Genomic DNA, 15,077 nt, shown 5'->3' on the forward strand with positions numbered 1-15,077 from the left:
ACTTTTTAAACTGGAATATTACAAGTTTTGCATTTCATATATATTTTAACACTGTACAATCACTTTAGAAACACATTCTTTAATTCTTATTTGATATGGATCAGTTTGTGAAAATTAATTTACACTAATCTGTATATACTAAGAATATTAACTGAATTTTCATTGTAGACTCCATAAAATAAAATATTCTGTGCTTCTGTAGACTATAGTGTAGACTATATATGTAGCTTAAAGTGAACACTATATTTAACATAATTATGTTTGCATCTTGAATGCATTCAATTAAATGCATCTTGATAGTCTGGGTTAATGACATTTAAAAATGTCTGGAAAAAAAATCAATGTGTTTTTTTGTTAAGGGTATAATTGTTTTTTATATGCAGGTGTTTGTACACTTTTGTTGTTGAGTTTTGTCACGTTTAGTAAATTATATGTCGGGAAGAGTTTGGTACTATTTAAAACGACCAGTATTAATGTAATCAATTAATTAATTTAAATAGCAAAGTATTACAATTACATGATTAAATGTCTATTAAATAGCCTACCATTTAGAAGTGTAACTAAATATTTGCAGTGAACTAAAATGTGACCTATCCATCCAAGGAGCTCATTTGATCAACTGGATGAAGGAAGGTTTTGGAGTGTGAAAGAAGTCGAATGAGGGGAGGAGTTCTTTGAGAGGGAGGGAGAAGGAGACAGTAGGAGGAACAGAAGTAGACCAAGCAAATTATGTTTAGTGCGCGCACCAGAGCAAAAAAAAAATACTGAGATATAACAGACAGAGAGCATGAGAATGACATTTAGACGCAGTTTTCTGTTTGATCTGAAAGCTGAACAGACAGGAACCCATTAAAAATGTGTAGGTAAAATTAGCTTAGCCTGACAGCACAGAATATTTTGGCAATATAATAATTTATTTTACATAATTGCCAAACAAAGTTACAATGGTAGACTGCAGATATCTAAAACTGATTCAGTGTCAACGCGGACGTGGCATGGACAGGGCATTATATGGATTAGTTCGTGAAGAAAACTGTGGATTACATCGCAAAGTGAAATACATACAGTGAAGAAACGGCGCTGGCTGATGGTGAGTGCTGCTAATCAATCTGCGCGTTCATATAGAGCTCTCCCTTCGCGCGCGCCACTGTCACTCACGTGCTCGCTACAATGCTTTAATATTGTTGCATACATGTATTGGATTACTGTTATATACTGAGTATTCAATAACTTACATAAATAGCGATCCTGCTTTCCCAATGTGTAAAAATAATCTAAACTAAAATGATAGCCTGTAGCTAAATATTATAGCATACCTTTTTCAAAGGACCTGAGGACCAGCTAGGTGAGTCGCAAATGTGTTTTTAAATTAACTCAAATGGATGTGTCGGTCCAGCAAAATACAAAAAGAAAAGTCACGTGGAGATCGAGTAGGCATGATTTCTGACTTTATGATTTTCTGATACTTTAAAATTTTCGTACTTTGGACAGAAAAATACTGTAATATACTATAGTAAAATAACTGGCAATTTACCTTAGCTTAAATGACTGTATAGGCTAATATATGTTTTTGTAGCAAAGTAAAATCAGTCACTTGATAGGCTAAACAGTAAAAGGACGTTTCGAATTCCCTGTCATGCGTCACATTTAATAACATTTTATTTAAAAGGGTTTAGGTAACAATAACATTTGAAACTGCTCAGTTGTTTATTGCATTATGACTGTCATGTGTTTGTGTGGGTAATACTATAGTAAATGCTCCTGTCTTCATGAGCTTTGTTTCATCGTCTAATGTTTTAATACCTCAAGTAGGCTGATATATTACTGTATTATACAGCCGCCACAATGCCATCTTGAAATGCCTGAAACACTGTCATCATTATTTGTGAATTTCTGGCAAACATATAGTTGCCAGGATTTGACAATATCTGAATTTTTTTTACATTGTAGAATATGGGCAGCATATGCATGAATGTAGCAGTCCATTAGAGTCAATGCAGTACAATGTTTAAATAATTAACTTTAGAACACAATATTTCATACAATTTTTGTGTTTCATTTCGAGGTAAATGTCCATTCAGAACTGTGTGTTTTGATGGCTGAGGTCAGCTGGAACAATCACAGTACATCTATCCATCATCTTCATGTACTCACACAGGAGCCTCTGTGTTTCAGAACGATGCTAACTGCACTTGATGTTTTTCATTTTCCTCTTAATTAAGATTCTAAAGTGCTTTACTGTCTTTCATATAAAGCTTTACTCATGAACAGCGGCTGAGTCACTAGACATTTGGTCTTTGTGATTATGTGGGGCAGTCACATTTATGATTGATTGACTTAGGAAGGATTTTGTGACATTACATGCATTAAACCAGAGAACAAAATCTTAATGCAGTGACTCTTGAGAGCATTGCATGCTTAATTGTTCAGGATTTAGAAAACAAAAGTAGCTATGCAATGGAACCTGTTAACACTGCAAAACTGGAATCACAGTCGTCTTAAGTAAACATGGTTGACCTGCTTTTGTTGAAACCTCACAAAGCTTTATAAATCTGTGAACTGAGACACAGCTGTTCCGAATCTCAATGGCGATTACCACAGTTGCATTAACGCAAACTGGGTGCAAGCCTCCCGAAGAACTTTGAAATCATGGACAGAATCCCCTTATAAGTAAACAATCACATAGCTTCTCACCGTGAACCTGAGAGGTTTCAAAGTCCACTGATGCCTGATGCATTCACTTATGCTTTCCTTGTGTATGACCCAGAATATTCACAGTAAAACAGGACAATAGGGTATATGGACTGTTTGCTCATATAGCTTTTTTTAGTTTCAGTTACTATAATTTTTTTCATGGTTTCAGTGTGCGTTTAAAAACTGCCAGACTGTGATCTGTTTGAACAGGAATATAAATGAGTTAATGAGTAAATGTGGGGTAGTCATGCATGAACCCGTTTCCAAGATCTGGGTGTCTTCATTCTCATACATACCCCTTCATATGTCATATATACAGTTTTCACCTACCTGAAAAGACTAATTAAAAATTAAATATCTGGGGAAAAAACACTGTCAGTGTTGGAGGAATACAGGTGCATTCTTGGGAGGGACCTGAGAACAGAACAGAGCTGAAACATGAAAAGACAGTGGTAATGGGTTAGAAAAACAAAAGCGTTCACAGATCCTTAACTCATCCTTCCTGTGGAGTGGAGTTTTCCTGTGATTGACAAGACGTAAAATAAAAGAGCGAGATGTAGTTGCAAGTGTTTTTTTTTTTCCTCCTTGGAAACAGTTAGAAATACTCAGTAAAAGCCACAGCTATGTAGAATTACTTTTTAGAAAGTTTTTTCTCAAAGTAAGATATGTGTACACTACATGATGTTTTAAACAACAAGTGAAAATGCTTCTATTTTGAATTATTTTCTAATATATATATATATATATATATATATATATATATATATATATATATATATATATATATATATACATACATACATACATTATCAGCATCACAAATTAAAAAAAGTTATCCAGCATACTTTGATCCAAAGAGCATCTTGAGCTTCATGAGTATATCTGACCATCTGTACAAACGGAGACATGTCACAAAAATATTTCTTTTTAATTGTACATCATAACTTTTCTTTGTTTATCATATTTTAATTACTTCCAGGCTTCACTGGGAAAATACAGATTTGAATGTGGTCTCAGACTTTCAGATATGCTGCACTACACAGCAGCTTCTCCTGCTGTGAGGTATTCCTGGGAGACGTTCATAAATTAGGGATTACTTTCCTTACACGTCTTTTCCACCTAGTCCACCAGACACGCACACACACAGATTCCAGTGTAGTCACATAATAACCTCTTCTGATGTGCTGACATACATTGATAAATTCCTTATCAGCACTTCTCCACTGCTCAGCGTGAGATCAGTTCACTCTTACTCAGTGGCAGATGGATAAAATAAACCAACCTGGTCAACCGTCTAAACCTTTTCATTTGAATATGTAACATAGTCTTTGCTGCACAATTAACTGTACATTAACTCCACATTTAAATTGTAAATTTAATTTATTAGGTCATAGTGATGTCTGTGCCTGGGGCAAGACTTGGGTTCCCAGCATTCACTGGGTCAAAATAAATCATTGCTTTACTGGTCACTGTTTACTTGTTGAGAGTAGTATTCTGTCTAAAAGCTCACAGACCAACTGACCCTTTTTTAAGCCCTGCATTAAAGACATTACTGACCAGTCCTACTTTAGAAACTGCAGTCATCTGCTATTTTCTCAGTCAAGCCTTTTCTCTGTTTTAATGTAGGTCTTTGAGGAGGATTTGTGTTTTACCAGTTTTAAGTGCAATTCTACCAAAATGCAGAAAACAGAAAATTGTTTTTGTATAGAAATAACAGACCATAAGTTAACATTAGAAACTCACTAGATAGTGCGGACCACAAAACCTAATCGAAAAACCGGCTGTGACCAATTTCAGCTATCATATCATAGTTTTTCCACATGAAATATAATACATTTCTGAAACTACATTTACAATACAAAGACAAAGATTCTTGCATGTACAGTATGGTTTAAGAAAATTTATTTTTTGAAATATATTTTGGACAATATAAATATATTCTGATACATTTTTGAGACATATAAATGGTCAGGGATCGGGCTGTCGAGGCCCCCGCCTCCGACTGCCGCCCGATTTTCTAAGCACCGGCCCCTTACGGTCCCTCCTGTAGGTGGTGAGCCCACGGGAAGGCGGCCCCACGTTGCTCCTTCGGGCTGAGCCCGGCCGGACCCCGTGGGGGGAGGCCCGGCCACCAGGCGCTCGCATACGAGCCCCAACCCCGGGCCTGGCTCCAGGGTGTGGCCCCGGCTGCGCCATACCGGGCGACGTCACGGTCCTATGATTTGGTCTCTTCATAAGGGTTTTCTGAACCGCTCTTAGTCTGACCCATCGCCTAGGACTTGTTTGCCTTGGGAGACCCTACCAGGGGCATATAGCCCCGGACAACATAGCTCCTAGGGTCATTCGGGTACTCAAACCCCTCCACCACGTTAAGGTGGCAGTTCAAGGAGGGGACTCCTCCACATCGAGAGGGGTCAGCTGAGGTGGCTCGGGCATCTGTTCCGGATGCCTCCTGGACGCCTTCCCGGGAAGGTGTTCCGGGCGCGTCCCACTGGGAGGAGACCACGGGGAAGACCTAGGACACGCTGGAGAGACTATGTCTCCCGGCTGGCCTGGGAACGCCTCGGTGTCCCCCCAGAAGAGCTGGAGGAAGTGTCTAGGGAGAGGGAAGTCTGGGGTTCTCTGCTTAGACTGCTCCCCTCGCGACCCGGCCCCGGATAAGCGGAAGAAGATAGATGGATGGATGGATAAATGGTCAAAAAAAGAGAAAAGAAAATTTTTATATTAAATTTCTATATTAGCCATTTTTGCCCATTTTACCATATTAAATTACCAAATACAATTTATTTTTTACTGTTAATTTAACCAATTATATAGTATTGTATATAAATATTTATATAAATTAAAAAATCATAAAAATATCTTGATTCAACATTTTGGATTTTTTAATTAATTCCATTTCCAATGCACATTTCTATGTATTCCCTCACAATTTCTAGTATTTCTTCTAAAATTTTTCACCATATATATTTATTTGATGGCAAAAGGCACCTTTAGAAAGAGCGCTTAAGGGTCATGGGCTCAAGTCCCAGTGCACCCCATTGCTGTGCCTTGAACCTTTCCTCCTGTCATATGACCCCGGGCTGGCACTGAGCATTTTGTGAAAGGCACAGGTCTGGGAAGCATCACTTTTAAAACCCATTCAGCAGATGAGATCTGAAAGGAAGTAATTACATCTGACCATTGTGAAGAACCAGGTTGAGTTTTGCTAAAACTGTTACTGCGCCATTGCTGGAATAGATTAGGATATATCAAGGACAGGCTGGTAAAGGGATCTGGTAAAAGGATGATATTTACATGGAAGTCAGATATTGTAAACAATAGTGGTGAACAGAGAGAGGACACTAACTGAGAGAGGAGCAAAGGAGCGAGAGAGATGGGTGAGTGCACTGCTGCTCTCCACAGTTGGCTTTCACGTCCTCCACTCTCATTTCCTCTTTCCACTGCCCCTTTGACCTCTAAGCAGAGCACCATGGGAAACGTGAAATACATTAGTTTCTAGGAGACATGTGACAAATGAAAACAATATGTGTTCTAAAGTGTATGATATCCTCCGACTAGATGGAATCAGATTCTGGAGCAGAGTCTGTGAACATCATACACTATGTGATTTTCTATTAAATCTGTCTGCTCAACGCTGCAGACTGGCTCTGATTTAAATAACTGGCTCTAACTGTAAATAAGCGGAAAATCGGGCCACAAATAGTGGACCATTTTTGATTCCCCAAAGATCCTTTTGGCGAACAGTTCTTAAAAGAGCCATTAACATTTAAAAAATCTGAAGAACCTTTTTCTACTATTAAGAACCTTTTGTAGAATGGAAAGTTTCAATGGATGCAAACAAACAAGTGTTATTAAAATCTCTGACATTTGATCGCAGATTCTGATATCTTGACAAATCTGACCACATCGTGTGAAAATATTGCAATTGCCTTTAAACCTTAGGAAAGACACATCTTCATGGATATTTCTGAAGATTTTCTTAGTAGAAAAATCGGAGATGGAGATTCTATTTGCTGTCCGTGTAATCTCAACATGAGAAACAAAAGAGATATGAATCCAATTTTTATACTTCACCTTGCGGGAAGACTTGGTTCAGCGCTCCATGCACACATGCCCAGCAGGGGCACATCACAGAGCCACTTTTAGCCTCTTGATGAATAGCCTATGTTAGCACACGTGCAGCAGACACATTTAAAAAAAAACAGAGCGTGTGAGGAGGCTCTTTCTCTAATTTCCCAGGAGGTATCAAAGTAGGTAATGGAAAGTAGTTGGGACATGCAAAGAGAGCAAACAGACCACAAACTGGACTGCAAGAGCAACTGAGGGGCTTTCCGCAGGCAACGTCAAAGGAAGACCTTGCCAGGCTTTGTGTTAAAAATTGGAAGGATTTCATTAGGACTCCAGCACAGCTCTGAAGTGGTTATTTCTGTTGTGAATTGATTATGCAAATGCAAGATGAAAACCACCACTCCAGATGGATGAAGAGAATTAGAGCAGGAAGAGTGAGTGAGGGAGTGAAATATGAATGAACTGAATGAAATATTGCAGGTCTCAAAGATTTGGACTTGAATCAAGAGCTAAATTTAAAATGAACCGGATACGAAAGCTTTCTGGTTCCATTCTTGCTAATCCTCGCATAAATCATTAACACACTGACAGGAATACACTCATGGAAGGCTAAACAGCACATATGAGCTAGAACAAAAACCAGAAGAATCAAAGAAAATATCAGGAAAAAAAAAAAAAACAGTTTTTTGTTTTCCAGTGCCCACAAGATTCTTTTAAATGTTTGAATGATTTACACTACCATTCAGAAGTTTCAGTTCAGTAAGACTTTTTAAATTTTTAAAAAATAAGTCTCTTATGCTCACCAAAGCTGCGGGATTTAAAATTGTTCCCATATCTCTTTCATATTTTTTTCCTCAGTGTTACCACAAATATGTTTAGGGTCTGGAGAGAGACAAAGGTTGAGTAAACACTCTCAGATTTATCTTTCAGATATTTGCTAAATAAATCTGCTTAAATTAGTTTTAGCAGCTGTTTATAACAATCCATGCAGCATCTCAATGAGGCAGATATAAAGAGATCGGAGGGGTTTCTAAATGTTTTATGTGGAGATTGCGGTGTTCAAAATTGAAAGACGATGATTCAAAGCTGTCTTTAATAAATTCATAAACAATTTAATTATTTATGTTTTCTCGTTTCCTTTTGTTCCAAATGTCAAAACTAACATCAAAACTCTGTTGAGTACATGTGTACATTTCTTGTTGTTTCAGCTAAAAAAAAAAAAATGGTGTTTTAAGAGCATTCTCTAAAAACATCCCCAAAAACAGAAGCAGAGATGGATAATTTAATTTGAGATGATATGGGAGACAACCTAATGACTTCATTTGATTTAGACGCCACCATTCCTTTACTGTTGCAGAAGAGCTACAGAAATAGCCAACAAAATAAAATGAATTTGAAACTTAATTTTATTACAATGATTTACAACTGTTTGTTCATCGATTGAGGCCAGAGAGGGATCAGTATTAGGATGTTTTGGTTTTGCCTCTCATTTCTGTCCTTCTCGTTGTAGGTCATGAGGATGGCCTCTTGGGAAGAGAATTTGGGTCAGCCCAGTCACTCTGTGCTGGAGATGGAGGGGTCACCAGACGTGTCCAGCTCCCTCTTCAATCTCAGCAGCAGTTATGGGGGCACGGAGGCTTTCCTCTGGCTGTATCCGTCAGAGAACATCACATGGACCACAGCGTGGCCCACAGTCCAGCCAGTTGCCCCTCCACGGGTACGGAACCAAGCCTTGGCCCAGGCAGAGATCGGGGTGCTGGGGTTGGTGCTTGCTCTCACTGCTCTGGGTAATGGATTCGTGCTGTGGGTGCTGCTGCGTAGGAAAAAACATCACGCTCCCATGCACCTCTTCATGGTCAATCTATGTGTAGCTGACCTAGTAGTGGCCTTCTTTCAGGTAACAGCCTCTTGAAAATATAAAAAATGATGAGTGCTTTGGAATGAGCTTATACGGTTAAGTAATCATTGACCTGAATGGAAAAATACAGTGAGACTACATTTATTAAAATGCAGTTGAAGTATCAGGTGTGGGAGTAATGTTGTGTCAGCAGGGAGGTTTTCTATATCATGAGAGTTGCATGGTTTATTGAAATAAAATTAAAATTGTGATAGGGCTTTGTGCAATTATCAAATCTCAATAACTGAAATATCATAATAATAAATAAATGTGCTGCATGTTTATGAGTATAGTGCAGCACTGTTTTCTTTTACATGATTTAACGTTTGAAAAAAATTAAGTTTAGACAGCCATAGATATTAATATTATAATTTTACAGTAAAATAAAAGTATTAGTTGTTGTTGTAGTAGTAGTAATTCATAGTAATATATTTTGTTTCTTATGTTTATTTAGTAATAATAATACCATCGAGATATAATCACAAACAATTTTGGCCAAATTGTACAGCCCTACAAACAAGCACAGGAAACATTATTTTCAACATACTGTACATTATTGTTTCTCCTCTATGCCCCAACTTTCTGAAACGCGTCGTTTTTTACAAAGCTCATCATTCTGAAAAGCAAGGTGTGCTCTGATTGGCCAGCTATCCAGTGCATGCTGACTGGCTGAATGCCTGAAGCTTGTGAGGGAAATGTAACGCCCCTCACCGTACTGTGATGCAGTGTCCCGGTCAGAACACCTGTGCCACAAGACGAAAATAATAAAGCCCATTACAAACGAGCCATCCAGTGGGGACATAATTATCTATTATAATGATCATCGCGCCGCGTAAAGATAAAACCATGTCTGCATTTGTGATCGGAGAAATGACAAACAACACGCGTTGGTCTACACTGCTCAAAACTCAGGTTTGAATCATCATTGCCAATTTCTTTAAATATGTAAACGTACTTACAAACTTTGAGTCAGAACAGCCGGCATTGTAGTCTTCTCTCCCAGGTTCAGGAAACAGTCCTCCATGAAATCCACTGCACACATCTGAATATTTTAAGTTGAACTGTTCTGGAACAGTGGTGTTAATACAAATTAACCACTGATTTCTATTTGTGTCCTCTTTTGTAAGGCCAAACAAAGTATTTTTGCAGCTTTCACAACGAAACAGCATCTCCACGACAACAGCGAGAATCAAAGTTTTCACCTTCTTTCCTTGCGTGGACATTTGGGCGATGTTATGCAAATCTTCCCACATCATGATGTAGACATGTGGGAGCGTGTTTAAATGAGGTGTTTTAGGAGGGTGAGGATGAGTTTTAACTTTTATAAAAAATATCTCTTTGGGTTTGAGACTTTAGTCTTTGCAACTTTACAGATCTTATTTATGCACCAAGAGCTTGTAACACTCCAAAGTGAAAGGAACACTTGAAATCATATGACCCCTTAAAAAAAAAACAAATTCTGCCGAGGGAGGTGTAGGGTTGTGACTTCATTGGTTGTAGAATCAGCAAAGGCCAATCAGCTTGTGCCATGTATTAAATGTCTTGACTGCATGTAAAAGGACCTATTAGCCTGCACCATCTAGACTTTTGTGCCTAAATTAGATATATGTCTTAATTTTGTCCAAGGTGCTGCCGCAGTTGGTATGGGACATCACAGAGCACTTCCAGGGGCCTGACGCTCTGTGTCGCTCTGTCAAGTATTTGCAGATCGTCGGGATGTTTGCATCCTCCTATATGATCGTTGCCATGACTGTGGATCGGCACTATGCCATCTGCTGCCCCCTTCAAGCATATCGTGGAGGTACGCCCTCCTGCTGGAACACCCCCATTATGGTTGCGTGGGGCCTGGCCCTACTGCTTAGTTTGCCACAGGTGAGGAGTAAACAATCTCAGATCATACCTGACTGATTTTTTTAATTGCATCACAACTATTTTTTCAGGCTCATGATTGTCTATTTGCTTGCACACAGGTGTTTATCTTTTCACGGTCAGAGGTGTCCCCTGGGGTGTTCGAATGCTGGGGCCACTTTGCTGAGCCATGGGGTCTTAAAGCATATGTCACCTGGATGACTGTGGCTGTATTCGTATTACCAGCCTTAATCATCACTGTCTGTCAGGTGTCTCCAGCTTTTTTCCCCTCAAGCTCTCACACATTTTTTTTATTATTAAATATTTGGTTTTGACAAATCTTGTCTAAAATTGTTTCATAGCATAAGAACATGGTGTATATTATCCAAATGTCAAAGATTTGGTATGTTCATTAGGAATTAGATGTACTGCGGGGTACAACCTGATGGATGTGCCAGTATTGGTTGAAATTCAGAATTTAATAATTGGCTTCTTTTCAATACATGCGTTGGACATGACTTTGAACAACAGGAAGAGCAATGTACTTAATTGCAATTCAAAGGAATTCACTGTAACACCACAGAGGAATTTCTGTAGTCCAGAACAAGTTTGCTAATAATTTTGATGGCTTTCTTTTTACTTATTTACTTAGTGTCATGTGACCCTGTGCACAATCTAAGAACACGATTTCCTCAACAGATTAGCCATATTTATCTGAATTAAGTTTATTTAAGGTTAATACGGTCAAAACAAGGATTTTAATTTTCCCATACAGCACCATAAAATGTCAACCACACGCTACTGCACTTAGCAAAAAAGTGTTAGTTCAATTCTAAATGGCACATGACTCTTGATCATTATAGGAATATTTTTACATTGATGTATCTCTTTCATCCCAGGTTCGCATCTTCAGAGAAATCCATGACAACATCTACCTGAAGTCTGAGCGGATGGTGACAGCAGAATTTAAGAGGAACTCTGTCTTCTTCCACTTTGCTCAGCGAGAGGGGGGCAGTGGACGAGGCAGGGAGAGAAACAGACAGAGCAGACACAGTCACCATGTTAACAGCAGTCTCAGTCAAGCTCACTGCAGCCCCTCACATCATGCAGGAGAGGAAGTGTGCTCCTCAAGTCTATATGATGACTATTCTCAGACTGTAACCTGTAAGAGCTCTATCTGCGAGCCCCGCCCAACTTCAGACAGCTCCTCCCCTTCCATCCAAACTCATCTGCAAAACACCCCCAAACATCTCTCAGACCTCTCTCATTCTCAGTCATTATCAGCCAATAGCATGTGTGCACTGGCTGGACACCCAAATAGCTCTGCAGCTTCTGAACTTTGGCCAGATGCTTTTCCCCTTCCGACCGATTATTCGCACCCACCGCCTCTCCCAGGTGTGACTAAGGCCATGTCTAAGACAGTGAGGATGACTCTTGTCATTGTGCTGGTCTACACCATCTGCTGGTCTCCTTTCTTCATTGTTCAGTTATGGGCAGCCTGGGACCCCAACCCACCAAACCAAGGTCAGACATTAGCAAACAGATGAATATACTGGTCCCGTACAGTAACACAATAATGCTTCTTGAAAGCTAAAAACACTATGATGTATTTTTAAATGGGTTCATATCATAATTGGCAATGTTCTGAAATAGGAAGTTGCTGTACTGTATTTCAAATAATTGCCCTTTCTAATCATCAGAAAATCCAGAAAAAATGTTTCCAGAATAAAATATGAAGCAAGTTTTTGACATTGAAAATAATAAGAGATGTTTCCTGAGCAACAAATCAGCATATTATAATTATTTCTGAAGGATTATTAGACACTGAAGACTGGAGTAATGATAGCTTTGCTGTCAGCAGGCTGGTGTTCATAACAAAACAAGCAACACATTCTCCAGGAATATCTCAAAAACAGTGATGCCTGTTCTCGGAAATCTACCTTCCAGCAGAGTTTAGTTCCAGGTACAAACAAAAACACTTGAATCTGTTCACCAGGATCTTCAAGGTTGCTTGGAAATTGTAGGCAGGTGTGTTAGAGCCTGACTGAAACTGAAGTATACAGGAGGGGAGATCTCCAGGAGCAGAAATAATCAATCATGTGTTCAATGTGTCCCCTTTTTTTGTTATTTCTCTCTTTATTTAACTGTCCCCTGCTTTCTTTCCGCTTAACACGTAAACAGACAAACACCTGCTCACTCACCTGAGTGTTGGGTAATCTCATTGGTATTTACACCTCTGTATTAGACTGGGCTTTCTGCACAGTTTGACCAGCCACCAGGCAACCAAATCATATGAAAATCTATATATGACCTATAATATATGATGAATATGGAAACTTCTTCAGACAGTGCTAGAATATATATATATATAAAATCCTCTGACTTTTTCTGCCACTATTATTATTTTCACTGATTGCAGTACAGGCTTTAATGCTAATACTTTACTTTCACCTGATAGATGATATTGTTGAGCTGTCAATGCAGTAATAAATGCAAATGTTATTTCCTGGCTTTGAGTTTGCCTTTCTCTCATGCAGGGGCTGCTTTCACTATCCTGATGCTTCTAGCCAGTCTAAACTCCTGCACTAACCCATGGATCTACACAGCCTTCTCCAACAGTGTGTCCCGTGAGCTGGTCACACTGCTGCACTGCCACACCGGATCCCCACGCAGAGGTTCACTGCCGGACGACTCAACCACAACTCACATGTCAACCAACACCAAGGACTCCACATACTGACCTCTGGCCTGACTCGACTACACACACGCACACACCATGGCGTTATGGGCTAGACTCTGTCCCAAATGCTACTCTTTGCCCACATGTTGATGAAATAATAGTGCATAAACTGTCAGCTGGGCTCGTAAACAGCTTTTTCAGAATTTAAAATGACAAATGATATACCCTACGGTCTTGTGAACTTCATGGACAAGTGCCAGCTGCACAAGCGTGCAAAAAGTGTGCCATTTGATACAGGGCTAGGAAATGTCCTGGCTACTTTAGATTCAGTTACACAATCTGAAAAGCAGATCTGTCATCAACACTGTTACACCAGTTACAAAGATAAAATCACATTACCATGCCCAGTGCATTTTACAGATAGCCGTCTACTCAGTTACATGAAAGCAGACTGGAGTGATGAAGGAAGAGGAAGAGGAGGCGGAGGGTCGGAGGTCCTCCATTCTTCTCCTTCTCTCTTTATGTCTCAGCCAAGTGTTTTCATAGATTAGGGTTGCAGGATTATATCAGACTTTACAGTACAAAGCAAGAGTGGAAGATGCAAGAAAAAAGGCATGTGATCAGTGCATACAGAATGGATGAAAAGGTTACCTGGCTGTACTCCGGACAGCTTCAGGAGACCAGTGGCAAGATGCTGTAAATGAGAGTGTCAGAAACTTAAAGGAACATATCCACCACCAGCAAGAATGCTATGAAAATTTCAGCCTGATTGTGGGAAACAAACACAGTGGCAGCTTTGTAACACAGTGACTTTCTGAATCATATTTAAACTATATATCAAATGTAAAGTGTTCAGAAGACACTGTGAGTTGAATTGGTCTACAGTATCAGCTATTAATAGATTAGAAGTGCTGGCAGTGGGCAGGAATCTATATTTGACTGCCGCTGGACACAAAAGCCAAGCAGAATGAAATTTCATTCTCTGTGTTGCTCATTTTAGTAGTTTAATGTACCAAAGCAAAGAAATAACACATTGTTTAGAAGCTGTTGATTGTGTATTGCATTTGAGTACAATCATTACCATGTACATATCCTCACAGTCCTGGGAAATCCTTGTGAAAATCATTGAGAAAAAAAAAAGCATTTAATTTTTTCCTTTTTGTATGCTTAAGGTGAGAAATAACTTTTTTTAACAGAAGAAATGATAATGGCAAATGAACAGCAATATACAAGTACATCTAAATATTTGTAGGTATCAAAATCTCTACGTTATGTATATATGTACACACACTAATCACACCGATTTCAGTCTCACTCATTAACTTGTCACTCTTTTAGCGCTACCTCTGGTATTTGCTTGTTTTTGTGTTACTTTTTTTTCTCATCTGGAATCGGGACCATTTACATGCTTCAGAGTAACTTATTTGTACAGAAAATATTCTAAACATTATAAATATAATAAACGTGTTGAAGGATTAAGAAACTAATTATTACATTACAACTTATTATATTATATACATATGCGTATCTTTGTATCGCACAGATTCTTGAGGTACAAGAATTCAGTAGTGTCTAGTTCAGTCTCACACTTTTGCTTGCTAATCCCAACCCTGCAAATTATTATTATAAACATGCATTTCAAACATAAATTCATTCTTGAAGTCCAAAACTCGCTTACTCTTAGTCTACACAGCTTGAGAAGAACTAAATTCCCATTTTAGGGACATTTTTTGAAGTTTTGAAACATATTGACCTATCATGTTTCACATTTCAAAAGGACTGAAATTTGGAAATGCATTAATATTTTTCCCCACTTAACAGAAAGGAATTTGCAACAAATCATGTAATATCCATGAACAGGCAGTTTTGATTTGGACAAATATACAA

At 38.8% G+C, this 15,077-nt stretch overlaps 1 protein-coding gene across 2 annotated transcripts; it reads left to right on the forward strand.

Annotated features, from left to right (window-relative positions):
- The first annotated feature begins 760 nt into the window (after positions 1–760).
- On the forward strand, positions 761–14,689 carry LOC132129360 (vasopressin V2 receptor-like). 2 transcript variants are annotated; one of them, XR_009428497.1, is made up of 7 exons: positions 761–1,090; positions 8,276–8,662; positions 10,289–10,534; positions 10,633–10,779; positions 11,410–12,034; positions 12,372–12,473; positions 13,048–13,158. XR_009428497.1 is itself a non-coding variant. In XM_059540921.1 (6 exons), exons 1-6 carry the CDS (start codon positions 1,088–1,090, stop codon positions 13,248–13,250), a joined length of 1,611 nt encoding a protein of 536 aa, XP_059396904.1. In that variant the 5' UTR covers positions 761–1,087; the 3' UTR covers positions 13,251–14,689. The 2 variants fall into 2 exon arrangements, 1 of the variants encoding a protein (XP_059396904.1); XM_059540921.1 differs by lacking the exon at positions 12,372–12,473 and having other exon boundaries at positions 13,048–14,689.
- Positions 14,690–15,077: the final 388 nt, after the last annotated feature.

This window comes from Carassius carassius, chromosome 46, assembly GCF_963082965.1.
Source record: "Carassius carassius chromosome 46, fCarCar2.1, whole genome shotgun sequence".
Lineage (NCBI taxonomy): Eukaryota > Metazoa > Chordata > Actinopteri > Cypriniformes > Cyprinidae > Carassius > Carassius carassius.

Bases quoted from the DNA above. Each gene is read 5' to 3' on its own strand.
- LOC132129360 (XM_059540921.1), top strand. The intron at 8,663-10,288 runs GTAACAGCCTCT...ATTTTGTCCAAG, and splicing joins TAGTAGTGGCCTTCTTTCAG to GTGCTGCCGCAGTTGGTATG. The intron at 12,035-13,047 runs GTCAGACATTAG...TCTCTCATGCAG, and splicing joins CCCCAACCCACCAAACCAAG to GGGCTGCTTTCACTATCCTG.